The sequence below is a fragment of the Lactuca saligna genome, chromosome 2 (assembly GCF_052625555.1).
Source record: "Lactuca saligna cultivar CGN05327 chromosome 2, ASM5262555v1, whole genome shotgun sequence".
NCBI classification, from domain to species: Eukaryota; Viridiplantae; Streptophyta; class Magnoliopsida; order Asterales; family Asteraceae; genus Lactuca; species Lactuca saligna.
This window is the reverse complement of record NC_136418.1, coordinates 146,491,043-146,508,264: the sequence shown is the minus strand read 5'-3', so window position 1 is coordinate 146,508,264 and position 17,222 is coordinate 146,491,043. Positions and strand designations below refer to the sequence as shown.

General features: G+C 31.4%; 2 protein-coding genes across 2 annotated transcripts; one reads left to right on the top strand and one right to left on the bottom strand.

Annotated features, from left to right (window-relative positions):
• Positions 1 to 5,813: 5,813 nt before the first annotated feature.
• On the bottom strand, positions 5,814 to 8,273 carry LOC145030221 (PKS-NRPS hybrid synthetase cheA-like). The gene is made up of 2 exons (XM_078978624.1): positions 7,484 to 8,273; positions 5,814 to 7,414 (listed from the first exon to the last, which is right to left on the bottom strand). The coding sequence occupies exons 1-2, from the start codon at positions 8,271 to 8,273 to the stop codon at positions 5,814 to 5,816; spliced, it is 2,391 nt and encodes a 796-aa protein (XP_078834750.1).
• A 4,391-nt stretch (positions 8,274 to 12,664) lies between these two features.
• Positions 12,665 to 14,655, top strand: LOC145031980 (adenylyl-sulfate kinase 3-like). The gene is made up of 7 exons (XM_078980641.1): positions 12,665 to 13,025; positions 13,106 to 13,249; positions 13,399 to 13,548; positions 13,672 to 13,790; positions 13,878 to 13,962; positions 14,038 to 14,084; positions 14,322 to 14,655. The coding sequence occupies exons 1-7, from the start codon at positions 12,785 to 12,787 to the stop codon at positions 14,418 to 14,420; spliced, it is 885 nt and encodes a 294-aa protein (XP_078836767.1). The 5' UTR covers positions 12,665 to 12,784; the 3' UTR covers positions 14,421 to 14,655.
• Positions 14,656 to 17,222: the final 2,567 nt, after the last annotated feature.

The following is a 17,222-nucleotide window of genomic DNA, read 5'->3' as shown; positions in this document are numbered from 1 at the left end:
ATGTTGCTTCTAGATCAAACCTATCGACTCCTTCTATCTCATGAACCTTTGTGGGAGATTCATCTTTGATGGTTCCAACTTTATGGATTGGATCCGGAACATCAGGATGGTCACTCGCTACGAGGACAAGGAATATGTCCTCGACAAGGAGCTAAAGGAAATTGATGAGTCCATTGCTACTCCAGAGGAGATCGCTGACTTTAGGCCTCATGAGAGAGATACCACAAAAGTGGCTTGTATCATGATGGCCACGATGACAACCAAGCTCCAAAAGTCCTATGAGGACTATTATCCTTTTGAGATACACCAGGACTTGATGGAACGCTACCATCAAAGTGCTCTCAAAGAGAGGTATGACATCATCTGCTCCATGATAACAACCCGAATGAAGGATGGTGAACCCATCACCGGCCACTTGCAGAAAATGCAAAGGTATGTGGACTGGTTGCTGAAGCTAAATGTGAACTTCCCAAAGGAGTTGGCAATTGACATCATTTTTCACTCCTTACCTTCTTGTTTTGACCAATTCCGATTGAAAAACCAAATGAACAAGGAGGAAGTTACACTCAACAAACTTCAAGGACTTTTGAAGACTGTCGAAAGTGTTCTTAAGGATAAGCCGGTTGGTACCACTCCTACTCCTACCACGGGCCCTATCTTAGCAATTAGGAAAGTCAAAGGAAGAAGAGGAAGATACCCTCGAAGGGAACCAAGGGAAATTTCCTTAAAGGATCCTCTTCAAATGGAACCAAGAATGGTTATGTCACTCCTCTGCTAACCCTAAAGAGGCTGAAGGCTTCTATTGCCACGAAAAGTCGCACTGGAAGCGAAACTGCCCAAAGTATCTGCAAGATGTAAAGGATGGGAAAGTGAAACCCAACCATGCAAGTATTTACACTATATTATCTAATAACTCACCCCATTATAATTCTTGGGTCCTTGACACCGGTTGTGGTGTTCATATTTGTTCTGATTTGCAGGGACTAAGAAGAAGTGAGGATGTGAAGAATGGGAAGATAAGCTTAATCATGGGGAATAAGAAAGCATCACCTGTCACCAAGAATAGAGTTTATACTTTGTTGCTAAGTAGTGGGTTAAAATTAGATTTAAATAAGTGTTGTTACTCGTCTGAAATGGCGAGGAATATTATTTCTTTTCATGATTTTTACAAACAAGGGTTTACCTTTTCATTTGATAATGAATATGGTAGTATTAATGCTCTCTTTAAAAATGTTCTTTATTTTAAAGCATTACCTTGTGATGGTGTGTATGAAGCTGTGTCAATTGTAGATAACCTAGGAAATAATGTATTGTGTATTGATTCTTCCACTAACTTGGATAAAGCATCATTGTGGCATTGTCGTCTTGGACATGTAAGCATGGAACGTATAGGCCAACTCCAAAAGGATGGAGTCTTGGAGTCATTTGACCTAAATTCGGATGATAGTTATGAATCTTGTCTACTTGGAAAAATGACAAAATCACCCTTCACTTGTTCTTGTGCTAGGGGTGAAGGTTTGCTGGATCTAGTACACACGGATGTGTGTGGACCGTTCAGAACCACCACAAGGGATGCTAACCACTTCTATGTGACTTTTACTGATGATTATAGTATATATGGATATGTCTACTTAATCAAGCATAAGTCAGAGACCTTTGAAAAGTTCAAACAATTTAAGCAGGAAGTGGAGAATCAATTGGGTAGGAACATTAAGATGCTCCGATCCGATCGAGGTTGTGAATATCTTAGTACAAAGTTCCTTGACTATCTTAAGGAATGTGGGATTGTCTCACAATTGACACCTCCCAGGACACCACAACTTAATGGTGTGGCTGAGAGGTGTAATCGAACTTTGTTGGACATGGTTCATTCCATGATGAGTTGAGCTTCATTACCAATCTCATTTTGGGGGTATGCCTTACAGACTGCCGCCCATATTCTTAATCTAGTCCCTACCAAAAAGGTTGCCAAAACACCTCATGAGATATGGACTAGAAAAGTTCCAAATCTGAAACACATCAAGATTTGGGGTTGCAAGGCTTTCGTGAGGCGCGAGACTCTCGATAAGCTCAAACCCCGAAGTGAGAGGTGTATTTTCATCGGCTACCCAAAGAAATCCTTTGGTTATCTCTTCTACAGACCCAATCATAATGTGTTCTTTGTAGCAAGGAGGGGAGTCTTTTGAGAGAGAAAGAGAGAGAGAGAGAGAGAGAGAGAGAGAGAGAGAGAGAGAGAGTTCATAAGCCAAGGAAACAGTAGGAGGCAAATTGACCTTAAAGAAATTCAAGAGTCAAGTGGTGAAGGAACCTCAAACACTAGCAATCGACCCGAGGATGAAACTCATGTTGATCCAACAGAAGAGTATGTACCTCTGAGGCGTTCCACGAGAGTTAGGAATGCACCTGAGCATTACTATAGTTTCCATATTACTGCGGAAGGTGATATACTTATCAGTTATAACACACTGATTGGTCTACATGAACCTAACAGCTACACGGAAGCCATGGCAGGCCCTGAGGTTGCTAAATGGAAAGAGGCTATGGACAGCGAGATACAGTCCATGTATGAGAATTAAGTTTGGAACTTGGTTGACTATGTACCAGGTCATAAGACAGTTGGGTGCAAAGGGATCTTCAAGAAGAAGACCGACATGGATAGTAATGTACACACTTATAAAGCGCGACTGGTTGCAAAGGGCTTTTCTCAAACTTCGGGAGTTGACAATGATGAGACCTTTTCACCAGTAGCAAAGACTAAAGTCTATTAGGGTTATGTTAGCCATTGCTGCATTTCATGACTATGAAATGTGGCAAATAGATGTCAAAAATGCTTTCCTTAATGGAAAGTTAGATGAGGATATTTACATTAGTCAGCCAAAGGGTTTTGTCAGTACAAAGTACCTTAATAGAGTGTGTAAGCTTGATAAATCCATCTATGGATTGAAACAAGCACCTCGAAGATGGAATCTTTGTTTCGATGAGAAAGTCAAAGAGATTGGCTTTTCGAGAAGTGAAGATGAATCTTGTGTATATGTCAAGGCTAGTGGGAGTATAGTTAGCTTTTTGGTACTGTATGTGGATGACATACTATTCATGGGAAATGATATCCCAACTTTGCAGGAGGTTAAGTCCTAGCTTGGGAAGTGTTTCGCTATGAAGGACCTTAGAGAAGCTGCCTATATCCTAGGGATAAGGATTTTGAGAGACAGGAGTAAAAGACTAATTAGACTTAGTCAGAGTACCTACTTGGATAAGGTGTTGAATAGGTTCAGCATGCAGAATTCCAAGAAAGGAGAGTTACCGATCCAGAGTAAAGCCAGACTGAGTAAGACTCAGAGTCCGAGTATAGAGGATGAGATAACTGAGATGAGTTGAGTTCTGTATGCTTCTGCTGTAGGCTCGATCATGTATGTTATGACTTGTACTCGACCTGATGTGGCGTTCGCTTTGAGCATGGTCAACAGATTTCAGGGGAATCCTGGCAAGGCTCACTGGACTGCGGTGAAGAACATTCTCAAGTACCTGCGGAGGACTAAGGAATAGGTCCTTACACTCGGTGGGAGTGATGACTTGTAAGTATTAGGGTATAGTGATGCTAGTTTCCAGACTGATAAGGATAATTTCCGCTTTCAGTCAGGCTAGATCTTTACCTTAAACGGAGGAGTGATAACTTGGAGAAGTTCCAACCAGGAGACAGTGGGTGATTCAACTTGTGAGTCAGAGTATATAGCAGCAAGCGAGGCTATATGGCTAAAGAGCTTCATTGGATACATTGGAGTTGTACCAGCTATAAAGGAGCCTATGGAAATTTTTTGTGATAGTGAAAGTGCAGTTGCCTTAGCCAAGGAACCAAGGGATCACGGGAGATCCAGACACATCGACAGAAAATATCATATCATCAGACATTGTATAGATGAAGGACTCCTCGTGGCAAACAAGGTATCATCGGATGAGAACCCAACAGTCCCCTCACGAAGGGACTGGGCAATGTTGAACATCTCCCGCATGCGAGTCGCATAGGGCTGAAGGATGATATTAGTTTTTGTAGGTAGATAATTTTGAAATTTGTAAAGTGTATTTGACATTTAATAATCAATAAAAGTTGTTGTTTATTTATGAGTAAAGTGTTGCTATCTTACATTTATTGTTTATTGAGAAAAAAATATAAAAGTTATATATGTTTTTTTTTTTCGTTTCATAGATAATTTATTTATCTTCAACCACATTATTTAAGTTTTTAATATTTTAAATTTTATAATTATTCTAATTTTAAAGTTAACTATTTAACTTTTAAGATAATATACTTAATTTACTAGTTTAAATATGTTATTTTATGTAAAATATTATCATTTTATTATCACAACTTTTGAGCTATTCATATAATATACTTAATTTTATAATATGTTGCAATCATGTTATGTATTTATGTGATTGTTGCAAAGTAGAATTCTACAACTTTAAGTTTATAACATAGTTAGGAAATTGTTGTCTCAAATATACAACTTTTTATAATATATTTAATTAATATTCTCATTGAGAAAAAATAACATACACTCCTATATAAATAAATACACATAAAAAATTAGAGACACATAATTAAGGTTTTAATAACTTGTTTGAATGATTTTGTATAATATTTGGATTACACATTAGGTGATTATATTATGCATTTTAATCTTATTTAGTAACAAATTATATAATAACTTATAACTTTATACAATTAATCTTATATAAATACCACATAAAATATTAGATGCACATAATTAACTTTGTAATAGTAGATTCAAAGATTTTAGTACAATATTCAATCTATACATTAGATAATCATATTATTTGTTTAATTGACTAAACATAAATTAAATATTTTATCCCGTTCAACTAATTTTTATAAGTAATTATATAAATGAAAATTTATATTTAGTTATATTAGTTTAATTTTAAATAATATTTAATTGAAATTTCAAGGGTTGTAATACTAAAAAATCAATTCAAAATTCACTTATTATTATTATTATTATATATATATATATATATATATATATATATATATATATATATATATATATATATATATATATATATATATATATATATATAGGGTAATTCTAACCGCACGAAATAAATTCCAAATGCACGAATTTTTGATTGAATTGACGTACATCATCACCGCAAGTTTTGACAGTTTTTAATATATTAAACTAAATCAATGTTTACTTTACAATTTTCATTAAATACCCTTATATTTATAGTTGATTTTCATATTATACCTTATACTTTTTGAAACTTTAACTTTTATATATATATATATATATATATATATATATATATATATATATATATATATATATATATATATATATATATATATATATATATATATATATATATATATAGATAGGTAAGAGTTATATGGAAAATGAATACAAGAAAGATAGTAGAGAGATTTGATTGTATTTTATTAAAACTATATTGTTTTTAATGGATCTATACCTAATATTAGGTACATAACAGCCACATATTCCTTAAGCCTTATAATTAATGAAATTAAAGGCATTTAATAATTAATGAAAGTTACTAATTTATGTTTATTTTTTATTTATTTTATTATTTAATGGTTTTAGTCTTGAACATCTCTCTCTCTCTCTCTCTCTCTCTCTCTCTCTATATATATATATATATATATATATATATATATATATATATATATATATATATATATATTAGAAACATCATAATCGCACATATATAACAATTTTGTTTTAATTTATACAGATCTTAATAATTATAAACAACAAAACATAAATTTGATTTTACTAATTATCAGATATTATAACTGTAGAATTGTTACAATTATTGTGTGTTGCAAATGGAGAAATGTAGGAATTCAGGCGAGCAGCATAAACAGTTTCCCATCCAGCAGACCGTGATGATCTGTTGTGACGCCAAAGTGGTAAAATAGTAGGCATTGGATATCCTCCATGTAAATCAACCTTCACATAATGATCACCTCTAACAAGAGCAATAACAACAACTCTATGAGTTGAGATGTCTTGGGGACCAAGCCATAGTGGAAAACATGTTGACGGACTATCTTTGCTTAGAAAAATAACTATTACATTATACTTGTTAGCAATGAGAAAGCTAGTGACCGGCATAATCAACCAACGATCTGTTGGTGCGAAATATGATCCATTGAAATTCAATGAGTGGTGTATGATGTTTAAATCGTAATCAAAAATCTGTGCGTACTCAGCTGGGTGTGCTAACAACTCATTCTGTAAATCTAAGCGGATTTGACGCCAATTATCTTCACTATAACCGAGACACGCAGCTATTGCACGAAATCCACAATTTCCATCTCCCCTCACGTTTTGTATGTTTGTGACATATGGATGAAATTCATACGGAATTTCATTCATAAGTGGATCTGAATTATACATTACTTGTTCTTGGTTGAAGTACGAGCTATGCATCGATTGTTCCTGATTAAAAGTTGAGTTGAACATTGGAGGTTCTCGGAACGAGTACGTACTGTGCCTATCCGGCTCCTGGTTTAGATCAAACAAATTAGACCGCATATAATCAGGCGTATAAGTAGAAATGCTACGTCGAGACGGATATTGAGTTGGTGGCGCTTGAGTCGGTTGATCTTGAGGTGGTGGATGTTGAGTTGGTGGGTCGTGGTTTAAATCGATATGGGTTTTCTTGAAAAGTTTCTTCTTTAAGGAGGGGCGCCCACGAGTATTTTTGTGAGTAGCAGGTTCAGAAACTGAAGTTGTTGACGGCGTGATTAAGTTTAGTAACTTCCTTGCTAAACTTAACTTAACAGGTCTTGATTGTTTTTCGTAATGAGCATTAAACATATTTACCTCAACTGCACAACCCAATTTATCATCTTCTAACGATTTGCATTCTAATAAATCAAGTTTCTTCCAAAACTTATCTACTGAATGAAGCGGTACACAATGACCTTTTTTAACAAATATAGCTTGTTCATGCGCACATGGCAGCCCATAACTTCTACGTACTTGACATCCACAATTTTCATAAACAAATCCAAATTCTTTGGACCGCTCATATTCTTTGAAAATGATATCAAGTGCATAAATTGAAACGAAACGACACAATGGTTTTAGATGTGGTATTTCGTAGTACCGATGTACAATGAAAATTTTGTTATGCGCAAGACTCGCTTTTATACATGTGTATTGTGACTCAACAACATCAGCAATACGCTTCAATGATTTGGCGATATCTGATCTTGATGTTTCGACATATCTTTTTAACTTGGCATGTTGACTTTCAGCTCTATTAGTTGTGTGATTGCCAAAGTTAAGAAACTTATTGGTCCATGCAGACACAAACTTTTCTTTGTGTGGTGTCAACCATGTTTTGTTTAGATAAGAAAATGCATCTGAAATACATAAAAAATTTCAGTTGATGTAATGATTTATAACATATTATAGTGTATATTTAAAAATACCTGGATAATTGTTCGTAGTTTTTTCAACTTGTGCCAAATTCTTGTTGTATGCTTCCTTTGTTTCAGAGTTAACCAACCTCGTCCATGACGTATAAAGAACATCCCAACATGATTTGCATTTCTTCATGATATTGTTATTTATATGCCATCTGCAAAGTAATCCTTTAGCATCTGGAAATATAATAGTGTATGCGTTCATGAGAGCCATTTCTCTATCAGTCACAATAACACGCGGCAACATACATCCTTCCATTACCGATTTTAGACAGTCTAAAGCCCAAACATAGTTGGATTGTTTTTCTTCATGCATGTACACAAATGCAATGGAAAATGTCATATTTGTTGGAGTTACACCAACAATCTCCAATAGAGGCATCCCGTACTTGTTTGTTTTATATGTTGCATCCATTAACAAGACATGTGGAAATGCACGCCATATTTCTAATGATCTTGGATGAGCAAAGAATAAATCTTCTAACTTATTTGTCAAAACATTTGCACGACTATAATAAACATATCCATTTTGATCTAGAAATTCCATAACACCTTGCATTTGAGTTTTACCTTCTCTCTCCCTACGTCGAAGTTTTTCGTCTGCATTGTAGATAGTTTTGAGAGTAGATACATTTTTCGGATTTAGGTTTTTTAGTGCAGATAATATATCTTTTGGTTTGACATTTTTTTTCAACAAATCTTCCACTATTCGACATTCATATTCAGTTAGTCGTCGTGGATAAGGATGACCTTCTAAATATAATGACGGCTCATGGTTATGAAATTCACATATCATTTTTATCTTCCAAGAATTATCTACTGACGAATATTTACCCTGTAGGCTAAATGGACAATTAATTTTTTTTGTCCCTGTTTTTTTTTTTTGGAGATTTGTGTACTTTTGTATGTACCTCCACGGTCACATTGAAATACAACATTAAAGTTACGTTTAGAATTTTTTATGACGATGACATAACCTAAAGTATTTGCCATATTTTGCAAAACGACGTAGTTAAATCAAGATTAAAAAGTTATAACTTAGCAAAACGACGTAGTTTAAGGGTTCTATACCTTTATTTTTTTCAAATGAATACAGTACTTTGAAATGTGAATTTATTATTATTATTATTATTATTATTATTATTATTATTATATGTATAATTTTAGTTTAATCGTACCTTTATTTTTTTATTATATAGATATATTTTAAAATTAGTTAATGTATTAAACTAATATATTAAGTATATAAATAGGGACAATTAGATAAAACCATTGGTTTAAACTAATATATTAAATTGTTTTGTCAAAAAGATAACTTCTAATCTTCTATGATATTAACGTAATACAATTTTTAATTTTTTTTAATAAAATTAAACTCAAATAATAATCAAGTTACTGGTTTAGGTTTTTAATTTATTTTATTATGTTTTTGTATAGTCCTAATTTTTTTTTATCATTTTCCATATATATATTTTTTTTTAATTTCACATGATGTATATGTTAATTACTAATGATGGTTGTTACTTTTAATTTTTTTTTAAATGATAACCTCTAAGAATTAGTATGTATACTATAGACGTTAACAAAATAATCATTTTCTTTGTATTAAACAAATAACAAGATATTTTAAAATTTTGGTATCATGATTATAAAGTATAAGGGTATGATAAAAAAAAACTTAAATCGAATAACTGAACCAAACCAAATGATGGTTGGTTGATTTGGCTCGGGTTACTCGGATATTTGATTCATTCGGTTTGATTAACCAAATAAAGATACCTTATTCGGATAAACTGATAAAATTGAATAAACTATTTAGTTAATATATATTTTTTATAATTTATATCTATAAATAAATATTTTATATTTAAACCAGTGGATTAGTTACTAAAAAAGATTTTGATAACTCATTATTTAATTATTAACCATTATAAATTGATAATTCAAACGGTTGACCATTTAACCGGATAGTCATTTAATCACATGGTTTGGCCGTAATTCGAAACCAATTATGTTAAATTTTTGTATGATTTTAAACGAGAGATGAAAAGAATCTTTCTAAAACTTATCAATGGATAAAATATGTCCACAATGCCAGGGATTCCCCATGAGGGGGTTCTATCCATAAATTCTAAGATAACATTACTACACCTCACCAAGATGGTTCTCTTTTAGCCAAAGACCCAAAAAAACCATCTTTATCCTGGGTCGGTGTTAATGATTTTGTTATTTGACGACAGTCGGAATCAAATCGGAAATTCAATAACGACACTCATCTTATATATATATATATATATATATATATATATATATATATATATATATATATATATATATATATATATATATATATATATATATAATGTTTTAAAGTTTACATGTTTTAAATTTATTATTATAAATAAAAATAAGATGACAAGATTTCAAAGTTAAAGGGGCTATATATATTATTATTCTAAGTTCTAGGGTCTTAATGAAAAATTGACAATTAAAATGGATTGGACGTACATGACGTTTTTTCACAGAATTTTATACAATACACGAATTTATTCGTGTATTTAGGAGTACCCTATATATATATATGTGTGTGTTTGTGGGGGGTCATATCAATTTTACTAATAGTTTTGTAGCTTTCAAAATTGAAGTGACATATATTACCATAAGAATTCATTTTTATATTCTAGCTTTCAATATATAAAGTTTGGTATATTGGAATATTTGTTTATTTTGTTTAACAACCTTCAAATATAAACTTCAATTACAATATAATAAACTATATAAATTTCTATTGCAATATGATAAACTAACTTTTTATATATGTTCTCTATAAAAGATATCAAATCTTCACCGTAATTTTAAGTTAAAACATATATCGTCATTTATGATCGAACGCATTATACAAAATATCGTAGTATTGTTATTTGCTCATTTTTATTAACAAAAACGTGTTAATAAAAGTTATTATAACAACATGGAAAATTCAAAAAAATTTAATAATAATAAATAATAAAATAAAATAAAAAAAACATGGACGAACTATAGAAAATATTAATATATTTTAACCATATAATTTTTTTCCTACACAACCTATAGGTATTTGCCTAGTATAAAATGGAGGAAACATTTATTTTCATCCTTTCTATAATTAATGTTTCATCAAATTTTTTCCTCAATATTTTTTCATCTTTCACATATTGTTTAAATAGTTTAAAAAGTAGAAATTTATTTTAAATATAATTAAAATTAAAAACCAAAAACACCATATTAATCTAAAAAATTACAATGTTAAAAATAAAGTAAATAAATTCAACTAGTTAAGTGTAAGAATTTGTTTCGCATTAAATTTTCATAACATAAAAAGGTTCGGTTTGGGACCTACAATATTTAATATTTTGTTTTGTATTTGTCACAAAATCTGCGGAGTGCTAGGGGTGAGTATTGGAATACGATACCCGCTTTTAGAACCGGAACCGCCTAAAGTTTTGGAACCACCTTAAGCAGTTTCAGTTCTGGTTCTCATTTTTTCGGAACCGCTACCTGCTGGGTACCCGTCGGAACCAGTTGTATAAGTGTTTATATATATATATATATATATATATATATATATATATATATATATATATATATATATATATATATATATATATATATATATAAGGGATTTTCTAATATATGCCCTAAGGCATATATAAGAAGTATTAATTAATCACAATTATTACCATAATTAAATGTGAAATTCATTAATTATAGAGATTATTAATGAATTTTATATTTAATTATGGTAATATTTCTTATAACTAATTTGTTTAACTTTTAATCATGATAATAATTATTATTAATTAATACTTCTTATATTAGAGCACATATTATAAAATCTCATATAATAATTTATTTCAAATTGACAAATCCCTATATTTAGGGTAAATGTCACAAAAAACACTTTTTTTACACAGAAATTCGATTTTGACACCGTGTTTTTTTTTTTTGTTAATTTTGACACTGTGTTTTTCAATTTGTTACAATTCTGACCACTTGACCGGTTAACCAGGTTATATGCTGACGTGGCATGATGACGTGTCGGTTTTGATGACGTGGCATGCTAACGTGTCAAAATTGGTTTTTTTTCCATAAAAAACACTAAGTTTTCATTTTCTTCGATTTTGATACTAAGTTTAACTTTTTATTTCAATTTTGACACTATGTTTTTTTTGTTCCAATCGAACATCTTTTATCAAATTTTGTTCAATTTTATCTATTTTCTATTTGAAACTGTATAAATATATTTTTTTATTACATTTTAAACTGTATAAACATATTTTTTTCGTTTAAAAACCACATTTTTATTTAAATACAATGTGTTTTTTTTTCATACATTCAAAGCATTAGTTATATCATGAGAATAACACTAATCATAAGCTTCTAATAAGATGTAAAAATTTGATGAGTTACAAACTTGATATCTGAGTTTTGATCGACTACACGCTTCCAAACCTCGAAACACATTTTAAAGTTGCATATTTAATATAACATACAATTTTTATATAACTAATACATATTTATATATAAAAATATGGTTTTAGTGTAAAAAAAATGTATTTATACAAAACTATGGTTTTTAAATGAAAAAAAAAACATATATATACGGTTTAAATGTATTAAAAAAATATTGATACGGTTTCAAATAGAAAATTGTCAACATTGAACAAAATTGGAAAAAAATGATGTTCGATTTGGAACAAAAAAAACATAGTATCAAAGTTGAAAGAAAAAATTAAACTTAGTGTTAAAATCGAAAAAAATTGAAAACTTAGTGTTTTTTGTGAGAAAAAATTCAATTTTAACACATCAGCATATAATGTCAGCATGTCACGTCATCATATCACATCAACATTTAACCTAGTTAATCGGTCAAATGGTTAGAATTGTAACAAATTGAAAAACACAGTGTCAAAATTGACACAAAAAAAAAAATACAGTATCAAAATCGAATTTCTATACTAAAAGAAGTGTTTTTTTTTTTTTTTACCATTTACCCCTATATTTATACATGGTATTGGTATTTGGTTAGATCCAAATCTTTGGTGTATCTCATTAATATTAAATTAATTGTTAATTAATCAAGACCGTCAGTTCACTTGTATGAATCTCCTCTTCCCCTCACCATATATATATCTCGATTTTATTCCTTCAAATTTCATAAGAGCCTTCCGTTCTTAGATTCTTATTCGAATCTTCATTTAGATTTATACATTTCTGTTTAAAATTTTGATTTTTAGTTATTAATCCTTTCGCGCCCTAATCGACGAAATGACTGCATCTGCAAAATTTTCGTTGGTTTTTACTTCTTCGCCGGAGTTGGACTTTGCTCACCCCCCACCGTCGACAAAGCTAGGGTTCGCGAAATTCCGGACACCATCAATTGGTTATCAACGGAATATGACGTCAATTTCGAAGAATTTGGCGCCAATTAAAGCCATGGAAGGTTCAATAATGCCTTCATATGTTGAAGTCAAGCCGAACGGACATGCAGTTACGAATGATTCGAATGGTAAAAACTCGTTAAAATTTTTATGATTGGATCATTTGATTTCTGTATATTCTGCTAGTTTTAGAATTGGGATCGTGTAGATTCGATTCTTCATAAAAGCTTAGCGAATGGAACGGAATCAGAGAATATAGTCTGGCATAAATGTTCGGTCCACAAAATCGATAGACAGAAATTACTTCAGCAAAAAGGCTGTGTTATTTGGATTACTGGCCTCAGTGGTTCAGGTTAGTTCATGTTAATTAAATTTTGTTCACTTTTTTCCTCATTAAATCAAATTAGGGATCACATGAAAGCCAGAGTTCATAAACCAATTCAACATAATTCGAAATTAAAGTGTGATTTCTTCATCTAAGTAGTATGATTATTGCTTCAGGAAAGAGCACTGTGGCTTGTGCATTAACAGGAGCCCTTCATGCTCGAGGAAAGCTGACATATATTCTTGATGGTGATAATGTTAGGCATGGTCTTAATCGTGACCTAACTTTTAAATCAGAAGATCGAGCAGAGAATATAAGAAGAGTTGGTGGGGTTCTTTTTTATTTTTTTTTTTCCAATCATTCTTCATAATCTTATACATCGTATTGGTAGTTGGTGGGGTTCTTTTTTTTTCAGTCTCAATTTGATATATATTTTCATGATTCTATAGGAGAGGTTGCTAAGTTGTTTGCTGATGCTGGAGTTATATGTATAGCGAGTGTTATATCTCCTTATAGAAAAGATCGTGCTGCTTGTCGATCGATACTTCCAGATGGAGACTTTATCGAGGTTTCTTTTATAATTTATATAAACTTTTTTTGCTTATTAGAGATATAACTTTTTGTTTTGGCTTACATAAGGCTTGTAATTTAACAGGTATTTATGGATATACCTTTATATGTATGTGAGGCAAGGGATCCGAAAGGGTTATACAAGCTTGCAAGAGCTGGAAAGATTAAAGGTAACAATAACTTTTTTTTTTTTAATTTTTTTTTATGGTTATTGATGGTGTAACTTTACTTTGTTATCTTGATAGGTTTTACTGGAATCGATGATCCATATGAAGCACCACTGAACTCTGAGGTACACCTCTTGAGAGAAAAATCCACTATATGATAAATTGTTACAATCACATAGACTAATTTTCTATTAACATCAATATGGTCTAGTGGTGATCATTTGGGAATTAAGCACTCCGAAACGGATTGCGTTCCCATCATATAGATTTTCAACCTTTTTGGTTGAAGTCTATTCTATAAAGATTTAACTTAACAAAAGAATAAAAAAGAATTAAATAAAGTAACATATGTGCTTGAACAGATTGTGTTACGACAAGAAGGAGAGGTCTGTCCTCCACCTGAAACTATGGCGGAAAAAGTGATTTCTTATTTGGAAGAAAAAGGATATCTAAAAGCTTAAAAATGCTGCAAAGAAATTAAGTTTCTAAATTTGTTGATACTTCTGGGAAATTATTGTTTCCTAGTTTCGGGTTCGAGTTATTGGTGCAGATAGTTCGTTCATCAACGAATTGGTTAATTGTTGTATTGTTTTGTTTTATGGTTAGAATAAAAAGGTTCAAAATAAATCAGGTTTTGCTGTAAAATGTGTTATGTATGGTTGTGAAGGAAAATAATTGAGTTGGGAAGTCTGTCCATTTCATCTTGTATTTGGTTTTATTCAAGTCTAATGGTTTCTAGGAAGAGTATTAAAATAATGTTATTTTGACACTTTCAACAAAATGTATAATTTTATCATAGTAAGAATATCTTCAACCGATACATAATACATGTAACCATATTGTAGATGCGTTCGATGACCGAATCGGTTCAATATGATTTGATCAAGAGAATTAGAATTAATTTTGTTTTCAAAACATGTAAATGAGAGCGGAACCAAACAAAGAACAATTTAGTCGACCGGATTTTACAATTCGATTTAAAGAGCAAAGACATTACTAAAATATATAACATGAACATTAACATACTTGAGTTATGAGGTTTAAATCTATAATATTCAATCTCTTATCTTCTTAATGAACTCTAACAAAAGAAAAAAAAAAAAATCATCTTAATGAACTCTAATAAATGAAAATAAAATACAATCGTTTGTTAGAGTTAAATGTCGAGTTTGAGACCCTATCCAACAAAACCTTATGTGGCAAGTCCACTGTAGCAACCTCATTTATGAGACCATCATTTTGCTCTCATGCTCCTTAGTCTCCCAACATTTGGATTCATATGACAATGTTGGCCTTACGACTACCTTAGAGAAATTCTTTTTAGTTTTAGTGAGATCTTCTTGTCATACAAAACTCATGTGACTGTTAACCACTTTAACCATCATTCCTTTATGTGGTGGGTAACGTCGTCCTCAAAACCTCATCCTTATGCATCATAGACCCTAGTTACCTCAAGCCCTCCTTTGGATGAAGTACATGTGTTAAAAATGTATACATTTATAATATTCAAACTAAATATTTGTTTATTTGGTTTCTGGATATTTTATGGTATCTTATTTATTGTGCAGGGGCTAGAGTGTTAATATTGTGAATATGAATTGGATATTCTTGTTTATGGATCAATCTCCTGACTTGGAGTATATATGTGGTTGCACCTATTGGTTCAATAGTTGTAGTCTCATTTTCTCATTTTCACATATTTTCTTTTACTCTTGTTCTTTGTATCAGATTAGGGTTTCTCATTTTATGTTGTAAATCATGTATAATCCCGAGTGATAGAGTGTAAATGTAGAGAGGTTTCCCATTGTAATTTGTTTGATGTACACAATCTGATTGATAGTGAATGAATTGATTATGTTGGGAAAGTGTTGAGTTCGTGTTTTTCATATTTTCTTACATGGTATCAGAGTTATGGGCTTCGATTCTTCGTCTTCTACCTCTATTGAGGATTTCTTCTCCGCTCTTCATTTCTAAAGGTATTTTCTCTGATCTTTTTTGGTTTGTTTATGTTAGATCACTACAGTTTGTGTTAAATCCGGATTTATCTTCTTGGGATCTTTAGATTTCATACTTAAACTATGATAATCTTGTTTCATTGTTTCGATCTAGGGTTTCCACAATTTTTTCCTAAATCGAAACAAACATCAGTTTTCTTTCAAAATCCTGGTATTGTGGGATCTTATGTGTTCTTGTAGGTTGATAGGTTGTGATTTGTGGCGTATTTCACGTCCTTTGATGCTTCGACATTGTGTTGATGCTTTAAAGTTGGCTTCTGCTACTTATTCGATTGTTCCTTTCGATTAATCTATTCTTCTGAAATAACTCTCTAGGGGTCAGAGTTTATCACCGATAAACCCTAGTTAGAATGGGTAAAGGAGTCGACTCTTCGTCTTGTGTTTTCATCTGTACTGTGAGGGTTTCTTTGTTCCTTTTTCATATTTTCTACTATTGGGAGATCCTGGTTGTCTTAAGTACACCAATTATTCCGTGCATCTGTTTGGTTTTCTTTGACTCTGTATTGATCGCCCTACGCCTCGACAAACGTGGTGACCATCTGGACTGTTTAGATCAATATAGTTGTCTAATTTCTTGTTTTTTGTTGCTATCTGTGTTCTTTTTTGCTATTTGTCGTTGATTTATTCTCATGGCTGGTCCTAATGATCCTCCTGGAGGAAGTGGAAAGAATGATCAATTTAACTCTGATGATCATCTCTACATTCATCCATCTGATAATGATGTAACTATAATTGTTACTGTGAAATTAATTTGTAATGAAAACCTTAAATTGTGGAGGAGCTCTATGTTTAGGGCCCTCAAAGCTAGAAACAAATTAGGTCTAGCAGATGGTACTTTGAAAAGGAATAGTGTTGATCAAACTAAACATTGCAAATGGGATAGGGCTAATGTTGTGGTGTGTTCTTGGATTCTTTCATCCATTTATGAATCCATCTATGCTAGTTATGCTTATTTTGAAGTTGTTGAGGATATTGGAAAAATCTTTTTGAAACATATAATAAATCAGATGATTTTGTGGTTTTAAATATTCATCAAAAAATTAATTCCCTTAAACAAAATGTTATTTCTTTGTCTAATTACTTTAATAAGCTCAAAGCTCTTTCGAAAGAGTTTGATGGGTTAACTAGTTTAACAGAGTGTACTTGTGAAGCTGCTATTAAACTCAAGGATCATTCAAATCTCATGAAACTTCTGCTGATTCTTAGTGGACTTGAGGATTCTTATTGTTAAGTTAAGAGTCATATTTT

Bases quoted from the DNA above. Each gene is read 5' to 3' on its own strand.
- LOC145031980 (XM_078980641.1), top strand. From the start codon at position 12,785: ATGACTGCATCTGCAAAATTTTCGTTGGTTTTTACTTCTTCGCCGGAG. The intron at 13,549-13,671 runs GTGGGGTTCTTT...ATGATTCTATAG, and splicing joins AGAGAATATAAGAAGAGTTG to GAGAGGTTGCTAAGTTGTTT. The intron at 14,085-14,321 runs GTACACCTCTTG...GTGCTTGAACAG, and splicing joins AAGCACCACTGAACTCTGAG to ATTGTGTTACGACAAGAAGG.
- LOC145030221 (XM_078978624.1), bottom strand. From the start codon at position 8,273: ATGATATGTGAATTTCATAACCATGAGCCGTCATTATATTTAGAAGGT. The intron at 7,415-7,483 runs GTATTTTTAAAT...TATGTATTTCAG, and splicing joins AACTACGAACAATTATCCAG to ATGCATTTTCTTATCTAAAC.